General features: G+C 40.5%; 1 protein-coding gene across 1 annotated transcript in view; it reads right to left on the reverse strand.

The window, feature by feature from the left end:
• The window catches only part of cps1 (carbamoyl-phosphate synthase 1, mitochondrial), a 121,764-nt gene that overhangs the window by 92,281 nt on the left and 11,041 nt on the right, over positions 1-18,442 (reverse strand). Inside the window, exons 13-21 of the mRNA XM_030080764.1 lie at positions 18,214-18,309; positions 14,603-14,792; positions 12,520-12,677; positions 10,943-11,071; positions 8,669-8,813; positions 8,285-8,495; positions 7,095-7,293; positions 5,957-6,133; positions 3,135-3,253 (exon numbers count right to left, since the gene is read on the reverse strand). Of these exons, the coding sequence (XP_029936624.1) occupies positions 3,135-3,253; positions 5,957-6,133; positions 7,095-7,293; positions 8,285-8,495; positions 8,669-8,813; positions 10,943-11,071; positions 12,520-12,677; positions 14,603-14,792; positions 18,214-18,309 (1,424 nt within the window). The remainder of the gene's footprint in view (positions 1-3,134; positions 3,254-5,956; positions 6,134-7,094; positions 7,294-8,284; positions 8,496-8,668; positions 8,814-10,942; positions 11,072-12,519; positions 12,678-14,602; positions 14,793-18,213; positions 18,310-18,442) is intronic.

The following is an 18,442-nucleotide window of genomic DNA, read 5'->3' on the forward strand; positions in this document are numbered from 1 at the left end:
CTAAAATGGTTATCAAAGTTTATGTGTCGGTACTTTATGTTTCTTTGTTGATGACCTAAATAGCCCTTTAAATAAAACATAACTCCCTCCCACCCCCACTTTCCAGAATTTCCCTGGTTGGGATCAATAAAGTATATCTATCTATCTATCTATCTATTATACATCCAGTATTCCTATTAGGCGACAATGGAAAAATATTCAAATCACCATAAAATCTCACTGATTGACCTAAAATTGGAAAGAAATATTAATTTTTGGTGTTTTAATGGCTTTATATTATTTCTAAGTACAGATTTTTGTTATTTATAACCAATGCGTTACAAAGTGTGTACAGGACATTGAAAACATATCATCATGTCAGTTTCATGTTTACCCGGTAGTGCCCATTACATTAGGAACACTCATTAAATATGAAGCAAAAAAAAATTATGTTAATCATTTATTTAGAGACGTTAAACATTGGCTGGGGTCAAATTGACCCCAAACATAATAGGAGGGTTAAATTTGACCATTTTGATGCCCAAGAATAACATGTATTCAGCATTTTCCTATAAGAACAGAGGCTCCTGAAGCAGCATTTAGATCACCATGGGACACTAAAACTAACAAATTCAAACGCAGACAAAGTCAATTATTTTCAGTGGATTACCTGCTTTTTACAGGTCACAGATCCCACGTATAGTACTGCCTTTAAATAAACACAGCACATACAAAAGGAAAACAAATAAAATCTGCACAGAAAATAAAATTTCCTCACAGCTTTTTGGATTGCAATTACTGACTGTACCCCTTGACGATTAGACAATCTTTTTTTTTTTCTCATCCATCGTTCATTCATTTTCTCTATCAAATGTGAAAAAATGATGAGAAATGTCCCTCTCAAGTTACCAGAGCCCGGGTGAGGTCTTAAAATTGCACTAACTTCGTCTGATGAGCAGCCACAGGGTCCTGCAGGATTAAATTTATAACGCTAAGAAACAGAGAAAAGCAACTAAACAGCGGTGTTTGTGACGGTTTGACCAGAAAATGAACAATAAAACTGAATAATGGATTATCAAAATGGCAATGAATAAAAAGTGACCAATTTTTTCAGGAGAAGAAAGGAAGAGAGAGAGAGAGAGAGAGAGGCTGGGAATATGTCAGTCAGCTGGTTGGACGTTAATGACGAGGCTTGTGAACGAGGACTGGGACCGAATCCCAGAAGACGATCGATGATGAGTTCATGTTTTAAAGGATGAGTCTGGACTTCAACGTTATATTGAAAAGATGGTGAGAGGACACACGAGAGAGTGGGGGAGGAGAGGAAGAGGAGTGGACTGAGGATCAGTGTGAGAGCAGGATGATTTCTCCCAAAAACAAGCTGCAGCTGTGAAATCGGCCACCAGAGAGCAGCAGAGAGCTCAGACATTAAAGAAGAACAAACAACACAAACACCTACATACAGATAGGTGGGCACTTAAACACACACACACTCTCTCTCTCTTTCTCTTTCTCTCTCTGTCACTCACTGACACACACACACACACACACACACACACACACACACACACACACCAGTCTATCACACTAAAGCCTGGAGAAGGTTCATGTTCCCATCTTTTCTGATCCAACAGTGACACCTAGTGATGTGGAAATTGTTTTTTTTTTTAAATAATTTTAATCTGGTTGTACTGTGGGCTCCATTGGTGGTGATCACAGAAAAATATTACTGAAAAATTAACAAATAAAATTTTAGAAAAGCATGAATTTATTAATTCCTTTTTTCCATCTTAACCATCCTGTCTTCATCTGCTCCTGATGGTTACAGTGAATTCAGTTTTTTTTTTTTTTTTTTTTAGAGATTTCTGAGTTAAAATGGTAATAAATTACTGAATTTAAAAAAAAATGAGTCCTGGAATTGCATATCAGTGTGATAGTGCAGTCTCATAAATCCAAGTTTAAGACTTTAAGACCTCTCTGATGCCACCTGGAATCTGAGTAAAAACCAATTATTATTAATAATAACCAATTATTAACCAATAACCAAAATAAACAAACAAAGATAGAAAAAAGCTATTTCTACCTGCAGACAGCTAATGAAGGCTGTGAGAATGGGCAGGAAAAAAAAAAAAACAGCGTAAAATTAATTGTTAAGGGTCATGAAGTTCAACTTCTGTGTTTAGTGAAACCAAACGTCTACAGACTGCATCACCTGACCCTGCTGTGGATTAATCCAAAAGTCAACATGCAGCGCTTGTCACACAACTGCATTTAGAATATTTTAATACAGTGTAATCCCTTAAATGTAGATAAGTTACGAAGTGCATTAAATTCCCACAGACACCCCGCTGCTCCTCAACCAACACAATGCAGACCAATATGCAGATTGTGGAGGCCGATGAGTGTTGACTTGTGTGTTTATAAGTTTGTCCAGTCTGATGCCGCTCAGCTCAGCAGCTCTTCCATAAACTCTACCTTTTAACAAAGCTGATCATGTTCAGTTTGTGTTGACATTGTGGAGAATGTATCACTTTAATTCTGTGTTTATTACTGAGGTTGTAGTTTGCAGAGACCTTGTATAAATACTGAGGTGTTTCTAATTTTTTTGGCCTCCCCTATTTATATACAATGAGGGGGGACATAATATTGGAAACAGCTGTCAATGCCAAACAGAGAGAATGAACACCTCTGTTACTGTGACAACAAGAAAAGGGCAGCAGGAAAGGAAACTTCATGGCACAACAGTTGGATTAGATTAGATTAGATTAGATTATACAGGTGGGCCTGATAAAGTGGCCGCTGTGTATTACCGTACGACTCATGCATGCAGAATCATGCATGGTGTATTTTCAAATGAAGCAACCTATCGCAACCGTCCCACCCGCCCATCACTGTGACCCACCACAGCTCGCTATGGGTACTGTCATAGTTTGAAAAATCACTGGATTAAGAGATTAATCGAACTTGGATCGTGGAATGAAAAACTTGATTAATTGGAAAAACAAATTTTTCCACCAACCCCACTTGCTATATGAGTGTAGAAAGCACAGCGCCATCACAATAGAATTCAATAAATGTGATTATCACCCAGCCTTATCTCCAGGGTGTGCATCTGTGTGTGTGTGTGTGTGTGTGTGTGTGTGTGTGTGTGTTACCTGCTGTAGTGAGCCAGGTGCTGCTCCAGCTGTGTGATGCGGTGCAGTTTGTGGAGGAACCACTTGTCTATGGCCGTCAGCTGGTGGATCTGCTCCACGCTCACGCCGCTGTGCAGCGCCTGGGAGGCACAAACATTAAAAAAAAAAAAAAAAAAAAAACAGGCTCAATCCATCAGTTTTTAACAAGCAGCTTGATGAGTCGACTCTGTGCTGTTTCCTCTATGAGCGCCTCAAGCAACATATCCAAACACTCCCCAAAAAAGTCATTATTTTTCCATCCACTCGCTGCTCACACAAAGCTTCTGACTGAATGCCAATAGCTTCCCCCAGGGTCGGACTGATACATAATTTGGATATTTGCTTGTTATTAAAATCAGGTGGCAGCCTCGGTGTCGTGGACCTCTAACACGACGGAGGTTCCTCTCTGACCGCGGTGAGCAGGTTTTTATTATTGTTGCTTTTACACGAGATGTCTGACTGGAGTAATTAGTCCAGTGTGGTGGGAGCACTTTCCTCACCAGTCTATAAAACCTGCAGTGAAACCCGACTAAATCCACCTTAAGGAGCCGCTAACCTGCCTCAAAACAACTTATTAGTCTCAGTTTCAGTGGAGTTCACAGTCTCAGGATGATCTAAAATTCTGTTTCCATCCTGACCAGCACAAAACCACTGTGGTTTGGTGTTTTTGAGCAGGAAAACACTCAAAGAAAAACAAATTAATGAAATTTTAAAAAAAGAAAAAAGCTTGAGAACAAGCTATGAGGCTCTTTAGATGTAAAAAAAAAAAAAAAAAAAAAAAAAAAAGCATGTGTTTGACCTCCATGGTGGAAAAACACAGTGATCAAAGCCTTCTTCATATGTCTGAGGAGTCTCTCTAGACTGGTTCTGTCAGTGTTCAGACCTTCTGCTTCATTCTTTTGCCCGAAAGCTTCACAAATCTCATGCACTTTGCTTACATAAGACTACAAGAGCGCAAACTTGTTTCCTAATTGTTTCTTAAAGGATTTAAACAAGTCTCTTTTTTTCATTTCCAAGACATGTATTTCAAATCCACATGATGCACTGTGCAAATCAGACAACTCCGGAGTTGCTGTGAGGTTTATTTTTTCACTTTGATGGAGCTCGGCTAACGACTCCCATAGACTTCAAGCCTTTATGCTAAGCTAACAGGAAATGCTACCCATGGGAACTGAACCAGTGGACGTACAGAGGTGGAAATGGTGTCAAACATCTTGTCTCAGTCTGGGGAAGTCAGTGGACTATTCCTTTAAGGTACGTGTGAATATCTGATTGTGGATTCGTGTTCATGCCCCCAACAACCTGATGCTTTCAACAGAGCGGATCAAATTGGACAAATCATGTCACAATATCACAATGTCTTTGACCAAATACCTTAATATCAATATGGCAAAACTACTGCAGGAATGACTATTGGTGTTTTAATCATGTATTTACAAGAGATTATTGATAAGCAGTCATCTGTAATGAGGATATGTTGAAACAGCTGCATAGTAAGCTCAGAAATTGCATCGTTTTTCTGTAACAAAGCATTTAAATCCAGGAGAAAACAACACTTATGCTATATCGCAATATCACGACATCCAAAATCCCGGTTGATACCTCGTCTCACATCGTGATACTGATATAATATCTATACATCGTCCAGCGCTAACTTTCAGCAGGTCTGACCCAAGAAGTGCATACAGATTTGGATTAAAGATCCAGGCGGTGGGCAGCAGAGAGCGGGGAGGTGAGGTGACACTGACAGCGCCTGTGCCAGCCACCTTGAGGGGTTATGGTTAGCGTTTGATAGCCTGGAGATAAGATGTGGATCATTAAACCCTAATGACGCCGCCACCTTCAATGATCTCATTCTACATTTAAGGGGACAAATCCGTCTCGGCTGTCGGGACGCCGAGCTCCCACCATCCGAGGTCTGACACGGACTCGACCTCGTCCTGCTCCTCTCTGAATGGGTGATAAAAAACATGTCTAAGTGGGGGACCTGTGGATGTTTTTGCTTTGCGCCGCCTCATGCAGCAGCCGTGTGTTTGCCAGAGATGGAGGTTGACCCGGCGACCGGACACGGCCATTAGAGCGCTCTTTCATCTGCATCCGATCGAGTCGCTTTGAAATTAAGTAGCTCTCTAAAAAGAAGAAGAAGACGATGATGATGCCAGGCTGAAGCAGTGAGCCGGTGCAAAAACAGAGGGGAAAAAAATAAATATTTCAGGTAGGATTTTGATTCATGCTGAAAGACATTTGAACTGGCTCAAAAATGGACACTTGTAAGATAATAAGGCACTCTTTATGATTTTGTTTTGAAGCTGCTGAGGCAAGACTTCAAAGACGGGCATTTCTGTCCTCTGCTTTGTTTGACCCCCTTGTAATTATTTTTAGTTTATTAGCAGCCATATTTTAGATAAGAACATCTTTATTAATGCTGAAATATTGAGTTAACTAATCCATTAGTCGATAACAGAAAATGAATCGGTAATAATTTTAATAATTGGTCATCATTTTAGTCATCATTTGCTGAAATGAGCTTCACTAAGATGCTAATATTGTCTTTCTTTTCTCCATTCATGTCACTGCAAAATTAATTTTTTTTTTTTTTTTGGTTGCTGTGCTGCTGGTCAGACTGAGGAGGCAACGTGAACACATTACTTTTGACTTTATTTATCATTATTTTTGACACCTAACAAACTAAATGATTGATCAATCAATCAAAAACATAATCAGTGGATTATTCAGCAATAAAGTATTCATTCATGTCAGCCTCTCTCTTGTTCAGTTCGTCATTCTGTGGGAGTGTACTGTACCTTGGCGAGGGAGAAGATGCGGGTGCTGGACGGCACGGCCAGTTCCTGCTGCAGGTCGTGGCTGTCGGCCCAGGCTCGCTTCAGCGGCAGCCGGGGAACGAAGCCGTCCACCGACGGGTGACACATCCTCAGGGCCTTCTGCATGCTCTCCTCGAAGGTCCGGCCCACCGCCATCACCTGAGCTCAGGAGACAAGGGAGATAATGTTTTATTGTAGACAAGTGAACATAATCTCCAAAAATATCCATTTTAACAAGTTATTTAGTCTCATATTCAGTGTTTTTGTGTTAAAAACAAGTGGGATTAACTCATCCCTCATCCTTGTTTGAAGAAAAACAAGATCTTAGTCTCACATTCAGTGTTTTTCTTCAAACAGGTGAAAAAAATCGGACAGTGGGATGAGATAATCCCAGTTGTTTCAAATGCACACTGCAAAAACGCAAAATCTTACCAAGATTATTTGTCTTATTTCAAGTCAAAAATGCCTTATTTCTAGTCAAAATATCTCATTACATTTAAAATAAGACACGATCACCTCAGAAGTAACTTGTCTTTAGACAATTGTCTCTTGTTTCAAGTGAAAATTCACTTGAAACAAGTGAAAATTTGCTTGTTTCAGTGGCAAAATTTGCCAGTGGAAAAAGTGAAAATTCACTTGAAACAAGTGAAAATTAGCTAGAAACAAGAAACAAATTTTGCCAGTGAAACAAGCAAATTTCACTTGTTTCAAGCAAATTTTCACTTGAAACAAGAGACAATTGTCTAAAAACAAGTTACTTCTGAGGTGATCATGTCTTATTTTAAGTGTAATGAGATATTTTGACTAGGAATAAGACATTTTTGACTTGAAATAAGACAAATAATCTTGGTAAGATTTTGAGTTTTTGCAGTGCAAGTCCAGGAATTTTTCTGGGAACAAGAATAAATCTGTTGAAGCAGGGCAGGATAAGCCCACAAGGATCAAAAATGACACTTGATTCAAGAAAAATTCTAGAAATGTTGAAAACAAGTGGGATTAACTCATGCCTCATCCTTGTTTGAAGAAAAACAACATTTAAACACTGCAGAGGATTTGTTAAGATGGAGATTTGTTGCAGTGTGTGTATGACATGAGTGCGTGATCGTGGATCCGCCCTCACCTCTCCGACGCTCTTCATGGCGCTGCCGATCTCCCGGGACATGCCCTGGAAGCGGTCCAGGTCCCAGCGGGGGATTTTGGTGACGATGTAGTCCAGGCTGGGCTCAAAGCAGGCCGTGGTCTTCTCCGACACGGCGTTCTTGATCTCCGGCAGCGGGATGCCCAGAGCCAGCTTGGCGGCCACGAACGCCAGAGGATACCTGGGGACGATTGAGGCAGGGAGGCTTAAGGTCAACAGGTGGTGGCGCTGTGGAGGCGGAGGGGTCCTAACACCAAATCGTCCAGGACAGTGACTCAAAATGTCCTCTGACAAACCAGATTTATTTTATTATTTTTAATTCATTAGACTCTCTGGCAATCAGAAAATGCACTGGTGCAAATTTAAAGGAGACACCATGTTTATAAAAATCAGAGGAAGAAAACTCAATTATAATCAAATGCAACAAACATATAAAAAAAATGAAGTTCAGCTGCATATAGATTTCAAATTGCTGGCCAGTCTGAATTACCATGCAGTTTGGTCAGAATAACTTTGAATCATATTCATTTTGAATCATATACATTTTGCAATTCTTTAAATCAATCAGCCTAAATTCATGGTGCATCACTGCTCCCTCTGTTTTTTCTGAGCCATTTCTTATTTCTGTATATATTGTTGTAATATTATTATAGGATTAATGCACATATTTTTGTTTCTTATTGTCCCCTTCTATTTCTTATAATTTCACTTTTGCTTATATATATGTTTTCTGTAGAGAATTGGAGCAACTGCAGCTGACCCAGTTTCCCCTCAGGGATCTTCAATAAATCTCATTCTGAGTGCTGAAATACTGTAGGAATACAACTGTACACTGCATTTTGACTCCTACATGCTAATATACACAGTCTCATACAAATTACCAGTCAGTTTAGAGTTACTGTTCCTTTTCTTGCATGTTTTAATTTGAAGGTAAGACAACCTCCACAACAAGCTGTTTGTTCTGTCATTGTTACCGAGGCGGTGCAGCTCCAGGGCATCACCAGCTGACGTGTCAAACTGCTTGTCAGGACTCAAACTCAAACAAATCCCTGCACCGCTCAATTATCCTGGACACAAATCTCTTGTTGTTGATCGTGACTGGACTGTGACTGGGACTGCAGACACGCTGTAATTCCTGAGTGCCTGCTGTATCGGTGCGTGTCCGCTCTCACCCCGTGGCTTTGGAGGCCAGGGCGGAGCTCCTGGAGAGGCGGGCGTTGACCTCGATGATGCAGTACTCCAGGGACGACGGGTGCAGGGCGTACTGGATGTTGCATTCGCCGACGATGCCGAGGTGGCGAACCACTTTGATGGCGGTCTCGCGGAGCATGTGGTACTCCTCGTTGGACAAGGTCTGGCTCGGGGCCACCACGATGGAGTCGCCTGGAGGAGGGCAAAGTGGGGCAATTAATCAGAAAATTAATCAAAACCAACATTTAGAACCTCTAACCGGCATGTCAGTAATTTCAGTTTTTTAAAATTCTGTATACTTTTCCACTGTGAGTGTTCATTTAACATCATCTAAAAAACATGTGATCAGATGTGTGTGTCGGTACCGGTGTGAATTCCCAGCGGGTCGAAGTTCTCCATGTTACAGACGGTGACACAGTTGTCGGCCACATCTCTCACCACCTCGTACTCCACCTCCTTCCAGCCCAGCAGAGACTTCTCCACCAGGATCTGGCTGCTCATGGCCAGGGCCTGCAACACACACACACACACACACACACACACACAAACATTCAATATTACTATTCTACCAGCTGTATGTCTACATTAACCCCGGCATGGAGTAGTGAAAAATCACAAGCAGATGTGAGAAAAATACATGTTTGAATATGCTTTCTTCCAGTATCTGAGGTGCGTTTGATCTCTTCTTCAGCAGCAAATTGCTTGCAAGATAAATTAAGCGCTCCTCGTGCTTTTTGAACTGGACAAAGCAGAGTCAACAGGTGTTTCCCTCAGGTTTGAGAGGCAGCTGTAAAAATGACATAAGAGTTTCCCACAATATTATTCTACCAAAAAGATTGACCGGTGTCCAAAAAAAAAAAAAAAAAAAAAAAAGAGTCTGGTATGGCAAAGATAAATAACGGCAATTTTTTTTTTTCTTGTTGGAGGTTCAAGTATTTTGGTTGCAGCTGTTCATCCACCATCCATCATTATGTCTCCAAAATGTCCAAAATTTTCATTTTTCACTCATTTGTTGTCCAGTAAGATTCACTAACTTAAGATTTCTACTCGCTTTTCTGAGCAGAAATTAGGGCTGGATAATCTGCTGAATAAAAATTATGATGCAATTAGTTAACAATCTTTGCATCATAATTTTCACTTTCACTGAAACAAACTACTGAAACGATGTGATCTTTGCTGTGGTCTGCTCTGCACGAGCATATCGGGGAAGCAGGATTTGTAGGCCAGGGCGTCTCAGCAGCACCACAAAACTTTATTATATTTGTAAATTAAGCAGCACTTTGCGAGGAAATGTCCATCCAGGCCCTTTGCTGGACGGTAGGAAACACGCCACCAGACGATGACAGTGTTCATTTTGAGCTAATAACGTTCAGAGGTGAGTGATTCCCCTGCGGCTACACACTTTTTTTCAGTGGCATCGCTGTAATTTTAGGTGACTCATGCTGCAGACGTGGCTCAGGTGCTGCATATTTAATACCATCTGATCTTCCACACCTGTGTGCACAAGCATGAGAGAGGCAAAGAAATGATTTGAAAATAGACAGTAACACTGAAACATACAGTATCTGTTGGAGATATTTATGAAATTCCCCCTCCAGTCATTTATTAACCGCCTAAAAAGAATCTCTGTTCATTAATGCAATACATTTAGAAGATTTAAACGAACTCTTGTGCAAATTCCCTCTGTGCAATAATCCATATTCAATACCATACTTAGGTGCAATAACCTATAGTGCAATAACTCCTGTCCATGTTTGCACTTTTTCTTTCTTTTTATTATATATATATTTACATTTATATTTATATTCCTTTCTTTATTTTTCTTGACTAATTGCTCTTTTTACTTTACACTTTGAGTGGGAGTTGTTATTGTAACAAAAAGTAATTTCCTCCTGGGGATCAATAAAGTATTCTGATTCTGATTCTGATTCTGATTCTGATTTGTTCCATGAAAAACATCCCTTAGTGCCTTAAAACTGCTTAAATATGACTCTTAGACTTATGAATATGCAAATAATCCCCGCCCACCTCCCTGCCTGCTCGCACGCCGTCCCGTCCTGCAAGCGTCCTGAAAACTGTGCCGTATTTCTTAATCTAACCATGAAAAAAAAAATAATCCAGTGAATCTCTGGTTACACTAATATTGTTGATGTGAAGACCAGCAGTCCAGCAGCAGCACAGTCACACACACACACACACACACACACACACACCTCCACCTTCAGTAGAGGAGTGTGCAAACGCCTCTAGTGACAAACTTTGCTCAGATAGAAGTCAGTAAAGGTCACACATTTTAGGGGGCACTAACGTAAGGAAAACACATTTCTGGGCGGAGGGCGACTGTAAACTTTTCCTGAACGAGGCAATCGTAAGCTGGAGGTAGAAAACCCTGACAGAGCAAGTGGTATTTTTTTTTTTTTAGCATCGCGGTGTGTAGCTTTTATGAATCACTTAGAATGAGGGGAAGGAGTCAGTGCAGCTAAAACTGAAGTGATAATCTCCGTTTATGAACAGGGAAGATCTCCACTACGGCGTCGTTAATCCTGTCACTGACTTTTATGAAGAACTCCCCCCCGTGTTCCCTCAGAGTCCATCTGACCCCCTGAGCGCCGCCCTCGCCCTGCACCATCAACTCCAACCTTGCGGGCGGTTTCCTCCAGCTTCTCCTTGTTGGCGCACAGGCCGGAGCCGAGGCCTCCCAGCGCGTACGCCGACCGCAGCATCACCGGGTAGCCGATCTGCTCCGCCGCCTTCAGGGCGTCCGACACCTGAAGAGACACACAGGCGTTAGCGCTCCACGTGTTGGCCCGAAAACACACACAGTCTGACGGCTTCTAACAGACGACAAAGCAGCACAACGAGCCGCGGGTTGGTGGAAATCACACATTTCCTTTCAACAGGCAAACGTAAGAGTGCCATTTTCATGTCTTGTACCCTGAATATGAAGTACTTCCTTCAGGGAGACGTTATAGAGCAAGTAGATATAAATACAATCGATATACGCTCTCCTTCCTCCCTATTTCCATAGCACTTTTGAATAAATTACCAGCTATAAGTTAGGTGCTATCTCTTATAATCATATTTATTTTAATGTATCTCAGGCTCAACAAGTGTATTTGCAGTGCTAAGGACTCATGCACTTTTTAAGCACAAGTGGGGCGATGCAATATAATGACTTGTGCGAAGTCAGGCACGGACTCGTTATGTCTTGTGTTTTTTTTTTGTTTGTTTGTTTTTTGTTTTTTTTTTCTTTTCTTTCTGTATTTTCATTGTTGTTTTGAGTGTGATGTACTGTACTCGCAGCTGAGGTACTGGAGTCCACGACAAATTTCCCCTGGGGACAATAAAGTCATTCTGAATTCTGAATTCCTGAATAAAACTCAGCAAAGTTATTATTTTTTTATTTTTCTGCATCCTGATTCCTAATGTTATTGAATACTGGCACAAAACATCAGCTATCAGCAAATTCATTAAAAAAAAAACAGCAACAACAACTCAGTATCAGAGAATCAGCACCACCAAGAACAACAAATATGAACTATATCAATAAAATGCCAATTGAAAACACACAATTCTAAATGTATGCACTAAAAAAATATATAGTTATATTCCGATTTATAGAAGCCGACAAAATGCAATGATAGGAGGAGAGATAAGAATGCATCAGAGCAACATATTTGCAGCCATGAAACAATCTCATAACAGCAATTCACTTAAAAAAGTCCAAATTAATACGGTGAAATTATTCCTCTTGTAAAGCTCAACACTGTAGATTAACTCTATTACAATATCTCAACGGGAATTACTAACTTTAAAGGGGAAAAATGCTAAAAAAAAAATAATAAATAAATAAATAAATAAAAAAATTTTTAAAAAAGAGCTTCACATCCTAGATTTTTTTTTTTTTTTTTTACAGTTTGATTTTCAATTCCAGATTTATTTATGTGTATTTTTAGGCATTTATAACTTTAACTTTGATGTTCAGTTCAACAGTTATCAGTTTCTAATAAAGTCAAAGATGGCTGGTAGTGTTGTTGGCTGAATAATCAGTTATCAGCTTTTTCTACCCAAAGCTATCGTTCCTGTATCGGCCTTTAAAAATCCCCATCAGTCCACAGAGGGAGTGTGGTTACGAGTGTGAGTGCTGCTTGTTTGTATTCCCTGTTATCCATGAGTCACAGGGAATGTCGTCTCCAGTCCCCGTTATCCGTCTTACCGTCTCCACGGCGATGCTGGGGGCGATCTTCTCGTTGATCTCCATCAGCTTGTCGGCGAACAGCTGTCTGTCCTCGGTGGCCATGATGGACTCCACGGGCGTCCCCAGCACCTTCACGCCGTACTGCTGCAGCACGCCACTCCTGAACAGCTCCACTCCTGAACACACACACACACACACACACACACACACACACACACACACACATGGGTTGGCTGAAAACACTTTAAAACTGTGACTCCTCCCTCAGCGGTGGAAGTAACTAATTACACTGCCTCATTTTACTGTAATTAAGCAGCATTTTGTGCACTTTTTGAATTAGTCATTTTAATTTCAAGTACATTTCAGACACTTTGCACTTTTCTGAAATTTCCTACTCTAGTTTCGACTCAATGCTCTCGTCCTGTTTGAATTTTATGGGCAAAAACGACCTCTAACAGAGTTACTGCTTCTACAAAGTAACTCAGTAACTTTCACTGCGAGTACATTTCAAATGAGGAACTTTAAGTAGATTTTTTTTTTTCAGTCGTACTTTTACTTCATCGCAGTAGCAATGCTTAACTTGAGTAGCAACGTCCAGTGCTCATTCCACCACTGGACTCCATGCATGTCGTTCTAGCTGAGGGATTTTACAGCACAACAAGGGAACTGAGCCACGTGGGCGTTCATTAGAGGCAAATTAAAAACTCTGCAGCGCGCTCTATACGTCTGTAAACGTCAGCTTCTGAAGCCTGAAGTTAAAGCTTTTTTGCAGTTTATTTGAAATATGGTTTATGATGTTCTGGCTGTTCTCATCGTTTCAGGGAAATGTGTGAAATCTTATTTTTGGGCTGAGGCGGGAACAGATCAGATTGTGTCCTGAAGCACGGCTGTGGAGGTGAACGTGTGATGTCAGTGTCAGCACAGCTCATTCTGTAGTTAAATAAATATCAGAGTGTCTACAGCTAAAAGTGCTAAAAGGCCCCGTTAATGCAGCCTTGCAGCATAAACACTAATTACTGAAGAGGAGGCCATCTACCATCTAGTTTTAGAGAAGATATCAGCTTGTGTTTACAAAAAAAGTACAAAAAACAAGAGCAAACACATTTTTCAATCCAAACTTACTATGAAAACACTCAAAAATATTAGTAAATAAGTCAGAAAACATGTAGTCAGATCTAAGAGACGCACTTCCTATATGCTTTATACAGTTAGTGTTGAAACTATTAGTCACTTAGTCAATCAACAAGCAGTTCATCAATTACATTTTTGTAAACTGATTGTTTTAGTCGTTTATCAGGTATCAGCTGATTCCAGGTTCACTGAGATCATTAAGATGCTAAGACTGTCTTCCTTTTCTCTGTTCATGCCTTTATTCAATTAATACTTTGGGTTTTTTGTGGCTCAGACTGAGGAAGACATTTGACGACATCAGTTTGGACTGAAATGCCATTTTAAACTCTGATTCACTTTCTGGGTCATGGACAGAAACCTTCCGAAATGATATGACCTCCAGGTCACAGCACAGCGTCGCTCCTGAGGTCAATGAAGCTTTAAATCAAGTGTTTAATTTCAGATTACTGCTTCCACACAATCTTGACCTTTTTCAAACCCAGTCCCTGTTTGATGAGCGTCACCAGATTTTGAAATTAAAGCAATAATCCACAACACCTCTGTATAAATAAATAATCATGAAGATATTCTCTATCGCAGACTGATATTGTACAACAGTGATTCAACTTTTAACCAGTTAATTAAAGCTTTAACATCTGCATTTCTAAACTGCTGTGAGCTTTCTCCTCTGGAAAAATTCCTGCGTAAGTAATGTGCATCACGTTTATGTGAGCAAAAGCATCGACCACTTCTCAAAAACAAGAAAAACATGGACGTGTTGGATTAAATCTCTTTAAATGTAATGATGGTCCAGAAGAAACTGATCTTTAGTTAAGCTGTGTTTTGGGAAGTCACTGTTTAGGCCACGAATAACTATTCTGTTCTAATCCTGTTTTAATTTAATCTGTGTCCAGCAAACTGCACCTAAATGATTCATCAATGAATTGGTGAATATTTTGCACACGCACACACACTCACACACACGTCTCACCACAGTTGAGTGCGGTCTGTCCTCCCATGGACAGCAGGATGCCGTCCGGCCGCTCGGCCTTGATGACCTCGGTGACAAACTGCGGCGTGACGGGCAGGAAGTAGACGGAGTCGGCCTGCTTGGTGCCCACCTCGTTGGTCTGGACCGAGGCGATGTTGGGGTTCATCAGCACCGTCTTCAGGTTCTCCTCCTGCGGCGCGAGCATCAACTGTTACCAGCTGACTCCCAGATAAACGTGAGGCACGGTGAGACTGAATGATTAATGACGACCTCCCAAACGTTAATTCCCCCTCGTCTGTCTCGCTTCTTAAATATTCACCTCTTTCAGTCGACCCGTGTTACGTGAGGTCGTCGGATAAAATTTCCTCCTCTCGCGTCGCCTCATATTTAAACCAAAGGAGCACGGCCGTAACGGGAACAGACACGGGTCAAACAGCAAAAGCCTCTGTCACCACCGCCTTAGAAATGAGGCACTTCAGTCATTTTTTATTCTTTTGCAGCCACACAGAAACTCGTCACCCGTACCTTTAAGGACTTTTTGATATGCACATTCACATTTCTCCTCTGAGTGTACTTTATATACAGGGTATTATGGAGCACAGGGGTCATTATAGAAGTTATACTGCTACTATGAGGCCATTATGAGGCTGCTTCCCGATTACGTATTCTCATTTTTGTTTTCTAAAGCTGAGAACATTGTGTTTTATAGTCACAGGTTTTTGTTTTTCTTATCTTCCCCTGAGGTCAAAATTCAATTAAGCTCAAGAGTCTTCAGTTATTCTGCTCGCTCTTGGCCAGACTCACAGCAAAAATCACCTAAAGCCGAAAACGCTCTGGGTGAGTGCTGCTGTGGTGAGAGGACGGAGGTTTAATCACTTTTTGGATTCAGCTAGTTCTGTGTTTGAGTGCTGGACTGTGGCGCTTTCTACCGGTGTGTCGTGTGTTGAACAGTTCTTTTTTTGTTGTTGTTTTTAACTCGGTTTTCCATCCCTAGACCAGAATTATCCATTTAACAATAAACGCCCAGTTAACTGTAGAGCTGTGGGCGAAAACTCCTTTTTGATGACACAGGACAGACGACACTGTCGACAAAATCGATGTCAAATTTAACCACAGCTTTTTCTTTTAAAAGGCCTGTAAGGTAAAGTGTTTGTACCTGACAAGATGTCAAATTTAGTTGCCGACCAATTTAACTGTGGCTAATGAGTCGGTTACATCACGACGCGTGTTTTTCATGCTGACCGCAGTCCTGACATTGTTTTCCGGAGCTGAGTTCCTCAGGGGGGAGTGAGCCATCTTGCATCATCACTATCTTTGCTGAGAGTCAGGAGGCCAAACAGCGACAGGGGAGCAACAGGTGAACACAAAATGTAGGAAAAATGACAGCGGCTGATGCAAAACCACCGTATCCTAAAAGGATTTCTTACATACAAACCAATTTTTTTTAATTATTTGCACTGTAGGCTGTGGAACGCCCTCCCTGACCACATGAGAGCCCAACAATCTACAAATGATTTTAAAAGAACTCTAAAAACTTACTTATTTAAAAAGGCCTTTTGTGAGTGTCTGCCCAATTCTCCTTTTAATACTTTATTGTTCTCTTAATCCTTTTAACATTTTATTGATCCTTTAATCTTTCTTCTTTCTCCTCTGTAGCACTTTGAGATTGTTAAATGTAAAGTGCGTTACAAATAAAATGTATTATTATTATTATTATTATTATTATTATTATTGTATCTGCCTTTAATTTTAACCGGACAAAAACTTTTAATAGTTTAATAAAAGACATATTTTTGAATAAAGAAGTCACATATATTATCTTTATTGCTAATTAGCACACGCTTAGAAGAGCCTGCAAAAAAATGTAAATGCTAGACAAGAGCTAAATAAGAGCCACTGAGTAACTGTGCAATTAATTATCTGAAGGTACAGAATTGAGGAGGGTGTTTGAATATCAGTGGGTGTAGTACTTATTTATTTTCATTTCTTAATGTTTGTTTTGTTTGTCTGCTTGGTTGATGGGTTTTTTTTTAGTTTATCATTCAGGTATCTGTGTTGTATTCAAGGTATGTATGTTATATGTCTGTGTGTGAGATGCATGCCCATGTGTTATTGTGTGTATGCGTTTAGTGTTCTGCGATAACAACAGGTGGTGATATGATATAGTGTTTTTTTGGATGGATTATTAAGAGGGGGTGGGATCAGATAAGTTTTACTTCCTCCCACTCCTTTTCAGACATGTTAATGGGGTTCTATGTATTTTGGTTAGGTCTGCCTTGTAATTTAATTATTATTTTTTTTTTTTTCTCTATCTATCTATCTATATATGTGTATGTATGTATGTATGTATATATATATTTTGTTTTTTGTTTTTTTTATTAATGCATAGTAATCTTGTTTTTTGACATGTCTGAAATAAACAAACTAAACTAAACTAAACTAAACTGAGTTGTTGACAAATCATTTTAATGATCAATGACTAGTCGACTGCAAAACTGGTGGTTAGCTGCAGGTAGAGCAGAACATCTCAGTGCAACAGTGAGAGCAGCTCAGCCCGCACGGCTTCACGTCAGGCAGCAGAAAACCAAGCTGGCTTCTTCTGCTGACAGTAGAATCTGAATCTGCAGTCTTCGGATCACAAAACTGGACTGTAGTGAAGTTTTTTTTTTTACACCAAGGTTCTTGCTTACAAGTTTCCAATGTGTCTGACAAAGTGGCCGCAGAGCGTCTGTTTGACCTTTTATCCCACTCAGTGAGGCTGCAATGTCACGACCAAACCTTACACTTTCCCCTGACCGAGCCAACATTCAGGTATGACTAATCACAGAGTGTTACCACATGCGGTCTTACAGTGACACCTGCAAGTTTGAAAATGTCAATTTTCTTGCAACGCTGCTTTAATGCTACCTGAAACTGAAATTAAGTGCAATTAAAGCACAAAAAACTCCATCAAAGCAGTTAAAACCAGACTATTTCTCATTAAGCACAGGCACTGAAAGCATTGAAGCTGCAGGCGGGCAGTATTAAAAAAAAAAAAAGGACTGCAGAAAATTAATTAAGGAACACCAAGTCCAATTGTGTCTAGTAAAGCAAACACAATGGACAAAAAAAAAACACTTTGCATACTGTACTCATAACCCTGTCCTGAGTTAATCTAAAAGTGAACATGCAGCGCTAATAAACCTGTCACTGCACGCTGAAGAAAGACCTCTAATAATTGTATTTCCAATATTTCTATGCATTCCAGGACCTTAAAAGTTAGAGAAATCATTTCAGCCACATATTAGAAATTGCACCAGGGAGGGAAGAAGAAGTGACAGCATAACTCCTCTCCTCCTCTGATGATTATCTGTTTTTACTGTTGCGGTGAATTCTAATAAAATACGGCTTAAATAAAGCTTTATTTGTCTGATACCCAGATCCCACGTCTCTCCGGCAAGACAAAATGGTGTTTTCTCGGTGTCGCGGTATTACGTTATTTGGGATATTCCCTTCAAGATGAGGTTAATAATAACACAGATGCTGTTGGCTTCAGAGCTGCGTTGTTTCAACACCTGTGAAACAATAAAAACGATGATATTGTGCGGAGAGAGCCTCGCGTCCGCTCTTACCTTCATGGCTTTGACGGCCTGAGACCCAGAGTAGTCGAACTCTCCGGCCTGGCCGATGGAAAGACCGCCGGAGCCCAGAACCAGGACCTTTGACACCTGCAGCCATGGGAGACAGTCAGGGAGCAAACACACACACACACACACACACACACACACACACCCTGCAACTCACACTGTCTATATTAGGAATGTTCCTCATTATAAACCTGTTCTGAGTTACGTTACAATG

This window comes from Myripristis murdjan, chromosome 21 (genome assembly GCF_902150065.1).
Source record: "Myripristis murdjan chromosome 21, fMyrMur1.1, whole genome shotgun sequence".
NCBI lineage: Eukaryota > Metazoa > Chordata > Actinopteri > Holocentriformes > Holocentridae > Myripristis > Myripristis murdjan.